The sequence below is a fragment of the Pistacia vera genome, unplaced genomic scaffold, assembly GCF_008641045.1.
Source record: "Pistacia vera cultivar Batoury unplaced genomic scaffold, PisVer_v2 Contig586, whole genome shotgun sequence".
Taxonomy (NCBI): domain Eukaryota; kingdom Viridiplantae; phylum Streptophyta; class Magnoliopsida; order Sapindales; family Anacardiaceae; genus Pistacia; species Pistacia vera.
This window is the reverse complement of record NW_022196430.1, coordinates 348772-361406: the sequence shown is the minus strand read 5'-3', so window position 1 is coordinate 361406 and position 12635 is coordinate 348772. Positions and strand designations below refer to the sequence as shown.

The following is a 12635-nucleotide window of genomic DNA, read 5'->3' as shown; positions in this document are numbered from 1 at the left end:
CTTCCTTGGTCATCCTCTAAATCTTTCCAGGTTTCCAGAGACTCTTTGAGCTTCGCGATGGACTTCTTGACTTGTGTTTGCAAGCTTGGATCTCCAATCTTTGTGCTAGAAAGAAGGTTTTCTAGCTTCTCTCTCACAAGCGAAATGGTTATCTCGGCTGCCATGGATTCTGAATCTCCTTGGTCTCCTCAGTGCTTTTTATTTTTTCTTCTTTCAAATTCGGTTTACAGATTTAAAATTGAGAAATTGTGGGCGAAGGAGTGAAAAAGATTCAATACTACTAGGAAGAAATGAAGAATGAATGGTGTTGTATCAAAAAAGTAATTTTAATAATTTATATAAAAAAGTTTTATTAGTGATGTATAATTAAATTAATCCAAGTATTAATATTGGAAAATACTGTTGGTCAGTGCATATAGTTTTATTCATAATTAATTCTATTTGCATTATTTATATTCTCTAACCCTAACATCTTTTTTTTGGCCCTTTCCCCCTATCTTTCTTTTTTCTCTCTCTCTTCTCCTTCTCTTTCTCCTTCCTTTCTTGGGCGCCGTCAGAGGAGCTTGTGTGGCTGCCGTGAGTTCCTCCTTTGGCCTACCACGAGCTCTTCCCTTGGCCACCAATCTACTCTTGTGGTGGTGAGTCATTTAAGATGGACCCATCTTAAACTGTGTTTTGTGGTGGATCTTTGGGTGGTTGATGATGGATTTTGTGGTGGTTTATAGAGGTTTTGTGGTGGTAGAGAAAGAGGGGAAAAGAAAGGAGGTAAAAAGGAAAATAAAAAACAAGAGGGGGGAGAAATGAGAAAAAAAGTCTTTCAAAACTTATAGTAAATAACGTCAAATAATTTTTTTTTTCAAACTTTAACTTATGATAAAAGATGTTTTAACAAAACAATTTTTTTCTTTTTAAATGATTGGGACGTTTTGTTAGTTTATACGTATCTTAATTAATTTTTTAAGATCCTAAAACTATCAATTAGATAAAAAATTTAACACTTACTCCCACTAGCAATAAAAAAGGGACTCAAATTTAAAATCATTTAATTAACACATATAAAAATCTCCAATCAAATCAGTAGATAAGTAATTGATAAAAAATGTTTTTACTTTATTAACGACGTTTTTTATTTATTAAGGATAGTTTAAAACCATCCCCAGTAAGCATTTTTGTGGTAGTGACAGCAAGGTTCACTCCGGGGCAAGAGTCAAGACCTGCTCATCATCAAACTTTTTGACTCAAAGACCTTTCAATTCAAAGCATCGGGCCTAGAGCTGGTCAAGGATCAGTCCCAAGCAGGCTCAGGCCTGGGTCCGTTTGAGACTGGTCCCATTATGGGTCTAAAACCGATCTCAGGCTTATAAGTAATTGTAAGACTCGGATTGGTCTCTAGAGTTGGTCCTATCAGCCTAGAACCGATCCTATGGGTTTGAAAATTTTCTTTTTTTCCCATAATTTTTTATATTTTACGAGCAAAACGAAATTTTATTAGGAGTTTTTAATATTTTTCAGGGTAAAATTTATAAATTTTTAGGGCTTGAATTTTTTTTTAATAAATTTTATAAAATTATCTTTTAACCTTTATAATTTATGTTTATTTCAAAATTTATAAGGGGTTATAATAATTATACAAAAGACTAAAACAAAAATCTGTAAAAAAATTTAAGCCGAGGCCTGAACCTTGGAGGAGGACCAGTAGAGGGATCGGGCCTTCCTCTTTAGGCTTGATCCTCTCAAGAATCGATCCTAAGACCAGGTTTTTAGACTAAGTTTTTGAACCCAGTCTCAAATACCCACCTCTGATCGAGCCTCCTGGAAGAGCATGTGTCAAGTCATTAATACAGGAGGATCCACTCCTTTGGAAAATTAGATAGAGCGGGTCCGATTCAATTATAGCAAAGGTCTAACGTGTCCAGCAAAATAAAAGATAATGTCACCACATCCACTCACCGAAAATAATAATATATTAATATAAATAAATTATATAAGTAAAGAGGATGATTATTGACTAACTACAGGCACCTTCACATTGGTTTTTGAGAAAGATGCAAAGGGAGGAAATCCCTTACATGGAGCAAAGAGTCACCAATAACGGTTTCAATCAGAGCAGTGAACTACTGGAGCATGTTCAACCTCACAAAGAGATGAAGTTCAGCGGTAAAGATGAATCCAGTAGTTGGAGTCATGACCCTCCGGAGAGAGAAAGTAAGTTGAATACATGCACTGATAGTATTTCAGTATTACTTTTAAATTCTTATACTGAGTATTTGTGTTGGAAATTTGAAATTTATAGTGAATCCAATTAATGAGGAGATTAAGGATCATGTTCGGTACAGGAAATTATACAAGGCTTTACAAGAAAATGACTGGAAAAGTGTAGATGATTTCATAAGGCTAAATTCTGATGCCTTGACAGCCAATATTAGAGTACATTGGCAGGAGACCATTTTTCACATAATTACTCGGAAGTTAGGCACACCCTTTTGGCTTATCAAGAAGCTTGTTTCAAAGGTCCCTCCAAAGCAACTAGAACAGTTGACAGATCGGTATGGCGGAACGGCTTTGTTCTGCGCTGCTTCGTTCGGAAATAAAAAGGCTGCAGAAGCTTTTGTGGATAGGAACAAGGATTTGCCCAACTTTCCGAACATCTATGGTTTACTTCCGATTCACCGAGCTGCGGCATGTGGCCACAAGGAGATGATTCAATATCTACTGAAAGTGACAACTGCTCCTTTGAATGATGACAAAGGCGTTACACTGCTAAAAAGTTTGATTAGTTCTGGACTCTATGGTAAGTGCTATCCCTGTTAGATTATCATTATAGAGTATCCCCACCCCACCCAAGGTTTGCCTCAACAACTTTCAACCCAAAAAGTTTCGAAATACTACTTTCCCACCCAAAGTTTATATTCGATTAATACCCAAAGCCGATTTTGGTCTATTCTAACAGTAAAAATGATCTCTGTCACCATTACGGAACTTCCGGTCTCTTCTCTACAAAATCTCTCTCACTTCAGTACTTGATTTCTCGTCGATTGTCTGTCACCGTAAAAATAGGGTTTCCTCTTCTTAGCTGATTTTCGGCAACGAAGATTCAATCGGACACCACCATTAGATCCATCGGTCTCCATTCTACAAAACCCCTTTAACCCTAGTTACTCTACAAAACCCCTTTTATCCTAGCTACTGGTAGCTCGTCAAACGTCACCTGAGAAAGTGAAGTGTATTTTTGGTAATAACAGATTATAAATTTTAGGTTGGAAAGTGGTATTTTGAAACTTTTTGGGCAGCAAAGGTAATTAAGGCAAACCTTGGGTGGGAAAAAGTCATTTACTCTTCGATTATATAATAGGAATTTACTTTTTCTGATTAAATAATTAGACGACATGCAATTATCAACATAAATATCTTAAATAAGTTGTCAATAAATATGTTTAGATTATATTTAATTGTTTTTAATGTACAGCCTTCATGAGATCTTTAAAAACTCAGAACTAAGATGAAGAGATGATCTTAATTTTTCTTTCAACTCCATCTACAGGTTCAGCTTTTGATTTATTGAAGAAATATCCGGACTTAATATCTAAGACTGAGGACAGAGGAAGTATATTAGAAGCGCTGGCTAATAAGCCTCTTGCATTTGAAAGTGGGAGTGGGTTTGGCTTTTGGCGACGCTTAATCTATCATTGTACGTTACTCACCATCTTCTCAGATTCATAAAATATGAACACGAATAGTCTTTTAATTGAGGAATTCATAAAATATGTTCAGCTGCAGCCTCACACCGTATGGTGTGTAATCTAGCATTCATGATAACCAAGTACATCAAATTAAAAATCCATTGCATGTGTATTTTTACAGGGATTCCTTTACAGGAAGAACATATTCATTACCCTGAAAATGTGCATGGAGATGAAGAGAATCAAATTGAGAGTTCAAAGAAGTAAAACAATTCACTTTTTTTGGATCTATCGTTCGACAAATCCTCACTAGATTTGGTTTGTTGATCACCTTCTATCTGAGTTCATACATATACTAAGTTAGTAATTATATTAACTTATGATCTAATCAAAAGCTACTATTGTGTATGTCACAGGTGCTTTGGGCCAAAGATTACACATTATGCTCTGGAATGCCCTCACACATTTAGGTAAATATTAAACATTTAAAGAATCATTTCTATTTAAAATGGGTACTCCAAGAGCCATCTTTTGTTGATTTGTGTTGAACTGCAGTTCCAGGCATCAAATACATTCGTGATACGAAGTTAATGCACATGCAAACCCTTGAAATAGTTCGAATTATGTGTCATGAGGGAGTTATTTGGAGTAGTGAAGAAGCCTCCCAGTCATTGTGCAACCCAATTCTCACAGCCGCAAGATTGGGGATTTGCGAGATTGTCCGTGAAATTCTGAAGGCCTATTTCTATTCTTACACTTTTGGGAATGAAAACCGACATGCTATATTTCATCTTGCAATTTTACATCGCCAGGAAAAAGTTTTTAATCTAGTAAATAAAATGGACTCGTTTTTATGGGAGTGGAAAGCGGCCAACAAGTATGAAAGAACCAACAACATTTTGCATTTAACTGCACGGTTGGTAATTTCAAGTCAAGTCTCTGGCGCAGCATTGCAAATGCAAAGAGAGTTACAATGGTTCAAGGTGATATATCTATCTTCTGCATATAGCTATCATCTAATCATGCAATAAAAGTCTGATATTACTCATTGTTTCACCCTAAATAGAACTACAAAAATGACTAATTTCTTTTCTTTATCATTTATAACCCGCCTTGATTGGGTTTATTAGGTATATTCTTGTAGTGCTTCCAATATAACCAATAATGTCCAAGATTTTTTTTCTCATAATCAGATTTTACTGCTATTTATATGCTGTTCTTTTTATGCTTAGTCGGTGGAAAATTATGTCCATCCATCACTTCAAGAACAACGAAATGGGTACGGTAAAACTCCTAGAGAGGTGTTTACCAAAGAACACGAGAAATTAGTGGAAAAAGGTGAAAAATGGATGAAAGACACTGCTTCATCATGCTCATTTGTAGCTGCACTCATAATCACAGTAGTCTTTGCAGCAGCTTTCACTGTACCAGGTGGCAATAAAGAGAATGGGACACCCATTTTCTTGCAGAGCATAGCTTTCATAGTCTTCGCTGTATCGGATGCACTGGCACTCTTTTCTTCCATTTCTTCAGTGCTGATGTTCTTGGCAATCCTCACTTCACGTTACTCCGAAGATGATTTTTTAGAGTCACTGCCAAAGAAGTTAATGGTTGGCCTTATCACCTTGTTCTTTTCTATTGCAAGCATGATGGTAGCCTTTGGTGCAACCTTTTACATTGTTTTTTCTAACTCATGGAAAGGGGTTATCATTCCAATTGCCTCAGTTAGTTGTCTCCCAGTGATCTTATTTGCATGATTGCAGTTTCCTCTCTTGGTTGAAATTTTTTCATCCAATTATTGGCCAACCATTTCCTAAACCACTAATATGTAATTTAGGACGTAATTTTATCCAAAGGAGCTACACGAAATCTCTCTTTTGTAATTTCTTCTTGTATTTATAGAATAAGAATTAGGTTGGCTTATTGTCATGAATCCCACATTAGAAGCACATGTGGGAGGTCTTGGGCTTATATGGGGTGAGTCTCTCTATCTAATGTTGTAGCATTTTAGGTGTGAAACTCTCAACCTGTGATAAATGGTATCAAAGCAAACTCAGTCCACCTTTCGATGTCCTACCAAGCGCCCACTTAGAGGGGTGTCCACATGTGATAGTGGGTCCATTCGAAAGGAGATGGACGGGTCACACGATTGGATGGGGGAGAACGCCACATATCTCACATCAAACATGCATTAGGGAGTGTTAATACTCAATGATGCTCGCTTGTAGTTGCACTCATAACTACAGTAGCGTTTGCCTTAGCTTTCACCATGCCTGGTGTGGTGGTGAACATTGACAGTACATGTAACCCCCGTACCACTTTGTGTTCATGTATGTTGTATATATTTATGCATTGGTATGACTTTTGCATGTTTTCTCATTTTTTTTTTTTTTTTTTTTATGTTGGATAAATTAAAAGATTTTGTTGGTTGGTTGTGATTTCCTGATTTGAGTTGATAAAGAGAAATCTAGTCAATTTGGTGGGATTGGTTTGTCTGATTGATAAATGGAAGTGTTTTGGTTAACTTGAAGTGTGAAATGGTTTGTGTAGAATGTTCACTCTTAACTTATTTTGCAATTGTGAAAGGGTAGAAAAAATTCAATCACTTAAGTTTTAATGTTTGGTGTATTGTGTGATATTTAGTGGTTGGTTTGGAAAGGGATGACTTTTCCATGTTGGTAATTTTGGTTGAGTTGAAATGTTGCTGGGAATGGGTGAAAAAGGGGGTGAACTGCAAGTTCTTAGAAATTTTTTTGGGGTCCAAGTGAAAATATTTAATACATTGGGACTATACAGAATTTTACAGATTTTGGAGCTACAGCAGAACAATTTTTCGCCGGGGCAGTGAACATTCTGGAATTTGGGCTAAATTGTAAGTTTTGAAAGTTTCTTTGTTATTTTGGGGTGTAAGTAAAAATATTAATTCTCTTGGGATCTTATAATATAGCAATAATTTAGGGGTCTTTTGTGATAAAATACTGATATGCTAGAAGTAGCGCAAAAATTCAGGGGGCAAATTGATAGTTTTTACTCACCCAATTTAAATCCAGTTTCGGTCGACTGGAAGGAGGAAGGAGAGAAGAAAAAGGGAAAGGAGAATGGAAAAGGAAGAAAAGGGAAAGAAGGGCAGTTTTGACCCCATTTTCGTTAGAGAATCGATTTTTGGGCGTACATTATCCGTGGGTAAGCTTTTATTTGAGTAAATTTTTATCCTTTTTCTCTCATTTTCGTAAGTTTAGGGTTTAAGCTAATTTCTTCAAAGAATTGGTTCAAATAGGAGGAGGAGAACCAAGCTTTTTGAGGGCTTTCGTTATTTGGGACAAGCTTCACGAGAGTGAGTGGAAAATCCAAAACCCTAACTTTTATTTTTAGTAAAAAATTATATAAATGATTTACTCTAGTATTATTAATGTTTTAATTTGCTTAACTCCTTTGATTTTTGTTATGGAAATGTGTTTAATACAAAATTATTATTTAGATTTGAGAATTGATATGAGAATGATTGGATTTCATATGTCTTGGGCAAGAATTGTTGATAATACAAAAATTTGGCTAAATTGTTATTGAAACTTGTATTTTTAGCCTCATATTGTATATTGTGAATTTTATGTTATATGTTTCTTTATGAATGAAGGCATGAAATTTATGAAAAGTTGTGAGTTGAAAGCATGTATATTGATAATAGTTGTTTCAAACCACCATATATAGTACCCATCCTCCTCGTGATATTGATTTGATCTTATGCATGTGTATGGTTGGTTATTTGCCGGTCAAAGTGGGTCGAAGGCCTGAGCAAGGCAGATATCGCTACACTGAATTGTTTTGTTGGCCCAAGGCGGTCGAAGGCCCATGTGATCAATCGTCCAACAGGCACGTTCAATGCTTCATTCTCTAATAAATCACCTCATTACTCGTACCCTTATGATATGAGTCTCATCATCCAACCATCAACATTTCATACTAATCAATGGCAGCACATAGTAAAGCTGATCTTACGATAATATTGCCCTCAGTTATTATCACATCTGATCAAGAACATACTTAAGAGCAAGTCACATGAAAGAATCCTGATACTTATATTCTCAAACTCTTTGAAAATAGGATTCTTTTCAGAACAAGCTCAGAGACACACGCAACTTAATTAAATATTGATGACATAAAGTATCATAGAATAATCGTCATTTTATTAATGATAAAACATTACAAAATTTATATATAAATGTTTCCCCAAACCTTACATCTATTACTGGTTTTAAGGCACATACACTAACAAACTCCCATCTAAATATCTCTTCATTCCTATAATTATGATATTGAATGCTACCATTTGTTTTTATAATTATAGCAGGTGCTTTGCGCCAAGAAATATATATTATGCTCTGGAATGCCCTCATGCACTTAGGTAATTAAGCATTCAATTATATACTCTTAATTAAAGGAGCAGTTCGAAAGAAAGTCTCTAGCTTGTTAAATGAGTAGAGTTTAATTAAATGCAGTTTCAATCACCAAGAGCATACAAGATAAAAAGTTAACGAATATGCAAGCACATGAAATAGTCAGAACCATGTGTCATAACAGAGTTATTTGGAGCCGTGCTGAAGCAAAGCCATTACGTACACCAGTTTTAACAGCCGTAACATTAGGGATTTACGAGCTTGTCAATGAAATTATGAAGGCCTATTTCTTCTCGTTTGTTTTCGCTAAAAATGATGATGATGACATATTTCGACCTGCAATTCTAAATCGCCACGAAAAAGTATTTGGTTTGTAAATCGAAAAAATATTTTACTTACATGGGACGACAACCTGAAGAAAGTGGCCGACATGAGAGATAAAAAAGACAACATTTTGCATTCCGCCGGGAGGTTTGTTCCTTCAAATCAAATTCCGGGTCCCGCATTGCAGATGCAGAGAGAGCTACAATGGTTTAAGGTGACCATCCAACCAAGCAATGAAACTCTTCAATCTAAGGCTCGAAACTCATGAAAAAAATGAGAAAAAAAATATATATAACATGTAGTCCTTAATATTGTCCATCATTTTCTTACCTATTAAGCTAAGGTTTTATGTATATATGTTCAGGCTGTGGAAAGTTTTGTTCATCCATCTCGTCAAGAACAGCGAAACAAGTCCAATAAAACTCCTAGACAAGTGTTTACCGAATCACACAACAATTTAATCAGAGAAGGTGAAAAATGGATGAAGGAGACTGCTTCGTCCTGCACAGTTGTCGCTGCACTCATAATCACAGTAGTCTTTGCTGCAGCTTTCACAATATCGGGTGGCAATGACTCTGCTAAAGAGATTGTTGGAAATCTCATATCGACTAGGCACACTCAAGCCAATGGGTTTATAAGAGTTGAAAATCCTCTCATTCAATAAGGCCTTTTGGGTGAGGAGTGAGACCCAACTCCAACAAGTGGTATCAAAGCCAGTCCCATTTGAGCTGAGTGATTGACCAGCGGTGGGCTGCCAAACTACCTCCATTCATAGGCAAGTAGACCATATGGGCTTGACCGTGAGGGGGAGTGTTGAAGATCCCATATCGACTAGGCACACTTAAGCCAATAGGTTTATAAGAGTGGGCAATCCTCCTACTCAATAAGGCCTTTTGGGTGAGGAGTTAGGCCCAACTCCAACAAGAGGGATGCCCATTTTCTTGCACAAACCATCTTTCATAGTGTTTGTCATATCAGATGCATTTGCATTCTTTACTTCCACTGCTTCACTACTGATGTTCTTGGCAATCCTCACTTCGCATTATGCAGAAGAAGATTTTTTGGAGTCCTTGCCAAAGAAGTTAATCATTGGGCTAGTCACCTTGTTCTTTTCTATTGCAAGCATGATGGTAGCATTTGGTGCAACCATTTACATATTTCTTTCCCATCCATGAAAATGGACCATCATTCCAATTTCCCTTCTTGGTTGTCTCCCTGTATCTTTATTTGCTCTTTTGCAGTCCTCTGTTGGTTGAGATGATCTCTTCAACTTACGGACCAAGCATTCTACAACCAACCAAGTAATTCCCAAGAAGAGCTACAAAACAGTATATTACTTTAACGGTACTACCTTTAAATTACACGTTCTTTTCCCTTTGGTTTATTTGTAAAATGAGAGTAAATGAAAAATTAAGAATTACATGTCTCTAGGCCATAAGGCCTAAGTTATTAGAAATTAATGAAATTGCTGTGGCATTTTCTGTTTAACTTTAGGGGTTTTATGCTTTACTCGTGGTGTACTGGTGTTATGATTGAGACTTCTGAAATTAAATCTAACTCTCTATGTTTAGAAAGACTAATAACAAAATGGTAAGGTGGGTTAAACGGAACTCCATGTTTAGAAAATGATTAAAAAACTAGTTCAAGAGAGGAGAGAACCTAACTACATATATTATATACCATAATAAGTAACAACTCACCCTTAAAAGCTTGCTCTAGGTTGGCAATGTGGGACAAATAGGATTTGGAGCCACTTGGAGATATGGGACAGATAGGATTTGAAGTCTCCCTTGCGTGCAGGGGCTTAGAGGCTCCCTCTGGCAATGTGGGACAAATAGGATTTAGAGCCTCCCTTGCCTCCGGGTCTGATACCATGATACTTGCCTAGAACTTACTTTTAAAAGCTCGCTCATGAGAGGAAAGAGTCCAACCCATTTTTTGCCATTTTTTGGATTAAAAATATATGGAAATTTAATCAAACTGGCATATTGGATTAATAAAAAATACATAAAAAGAAAAATTTAATCAAAATATGGCTTTTCCCATTTTTGCCAATTGGCTGGTCAAGTAAATGGGCATTTTTTGGAATAATGGGTTAAGTTAATGGGCTTTACTTTGTTTGAATATTTAATGTTTGGTAGCCTATGAAGATGGCTTGACTTGGTGACTGATAAGTCACTTGTTGCATCTAAACAAACTCTACTTTAGACATCCATCTGGTTAGGCTCGCTCAAACATTTATATATGGATCTGAAGTACGATCAAAATACTTGAAACATAAAATATCCCCTTTATGACTTTGATAAATCTTGTAATTTTGATGACTGTTTTAACCATTTGAACCTTTTACTTTGTTTCTTCTTTCTTCCCTATTCAAAATCCAACCCAAAATTCGAACTATGAGATGAAGTGACCCATCTTTCCAAAAGCCCAAAATCATTTTTTGTCCTCAAACCTGAATATCTCGAGATTTGGCATTCTCTCTCTCCCTCTCTCTCTCTCTCTCTCTCTCTCTGTCTTTCTTCTCGATCTTCACCTACAAATCTTCTCGAAAAATTTCTAAAATATTAAGTCATTAATACTATAAATTAATATATTTAATTATTTATACTATATCTAACTTTATAATTAATGTAACTAATAGTTTTTGGATTGAATATTTATGGTCTAGCCCAGCTCTCCTGTCTTCTCTCTCATTGGTTCTAGGCTCATTTATTTTCTGTCGCCCAAATTCACTAATAATTTGTATATGGATCTGTCTAAATTTTCTAAATTAAATGCCTTTCTAAACTTTCTGCAATTTATAATTAATGTAATTAATAGGTGTTGGATTGAATATCTGACTGTACAATTAATGCAATTAATAGTTGTTGGATTGAATATCTATCTTTGTAATTAATGTAATCAGCATTTGTTGGATTGAATATTTATGTTCTGGCGCCAAGAGCTGTCGTAGCCTCTCTTCTCTCTCATTAGTTCTTGGCTCATTTATTTTCTTTTCATCTTCCCTTCTTTCCCATTACAATTATTCTATCACCCAAATTCACTAAAACGTAATTCATGCACCTCCTCAACTTTTCTGCAACACTAGTTCCAAAGGATGAATATGCTTTCTAAATTTTCTGCAATTTGTAGGGACCCTCTTACTAGAAACATTATTATTCTTGTTGAAACGTCTCCTTTATAACTTTATAATTAATGTAAGAGTAGTGCTATTTGGATCAATTGATCCGGATAAGTGTGGTGCTATTTGGATCAATTGATTCGGATCAAAAAAAATTTTAGGAAAGTATATTTATAAATTTACTCTTTAGTAAAATAAAATATTTTTGGCCCCTAAACCTTACTTTTTGGAAGAAAACAATTTGCATCATTAACATTATGAAATGATGAGAGAGAAGTAATTATTATTTCAATATTTTCAAGAATAAAGATTGAAAAGTAAGAATTAATTTATTGGAAAGTTGAAAAATAGGAATTAATTTATTATAATAATTAAATTGCTTAAAAAACCAAAACAAAACATGTAAGTGTAATCCTTATTGCAAAGTAAATGTTTTTTCTTATGTCAACTTTTGTCACCCGTATAATCAAGTGTGAGAGAGCCGTATTGAATTTACAGTATAGACTTGACTACGTAATATGCATTAACTTTAAGTCTGCACACTCATATAATATATTATTTCAAATTCCAAAGTCCGGGTAATTATCAGGAGTGATTGTCTAAGCTTATAAATCAGTTAAATTAGTTTATAAACTCTAAAATTAAATTGATATATTTATTTATAACCTTTTTAAGCTTATAAGTTAAACTTATAAGCAAAAAATAAATAAATAAATAAATAAGTTTGGGAAAGGTACTTTTTTTTTGCTTATAAGTTACTTTGACCAAGTATATTACTACATTATCCTTATTTAATTTTAAAATTTTATAATATATCATTATTTAACGCAGTATCATTTTTAGTTATTTTATAATAAAATATATTTATAAGTTATATTTTATCAAATACATCAACTACTTATTAATTATTTATAAGTACTTTAATCAAATATATAATTACTTAAAATTTTAAATATTTGTATGTTAAAATTAATTTATAAGGAATTGATGCTTATAAGCTAATTAGACAATGACCCTTACTCGGCAAACTAAAATCTTATAATATATTATTTTAAATTCCAAGTCTTGGCAATTGATTTGAAATGACGATTAGATTGATTTGAAATGTAAAAA

General features: G+C 34.7%; 2 protein-coding genes across 2 annotated transcripts; both read left to right on the top strand.

The window, feature by feature from the left end:
* The first annotated feature begins 2053 nt into the window (after positions 1-2053).
* Positions 2054-4658, top strand: LOC116109644 (ankyrin repeat-containing protein C6C3.08-like). Its single transcript, XM_031395871.1, has 6 exons — positions 2054-2205; positions 2294-2791; positions 3542-3688; positions 3862-3998; positions 4097-4150; positions 4236-4658. Exons 1-4 carry the CDS (start codon positions 2070-2072, stop codon positions 3945-3947), a joined length of 867 nt encoding a protein of 288 aa, XP_031251731.1. The 5' UTR covers positions 2054-2069; the 3' UTR covers positions 3948-3998; positions 4097-4150; positions 4236-4658.
* Positions 4304-7105, top strand: LOC116109626. Its single transcript, XM_031395852.1, has 6 exons — positions 4304-4663; positions 4913-5111; positions 5214-5290; positions 6477-6552; positions 6731-6863; positions 6958-7105. Exons 1-5 carry the CDS (start codon positions 4304-4306, stop codon positions 6814-6816), a joined length of 798 nt encoding a protein of 265 aa, XP_031251712.1. The 3' UTR covers positions 6817-6863; positions 6958-7105.
* Positions 7106-12635: the final 5530 nt, after the last annotated feature.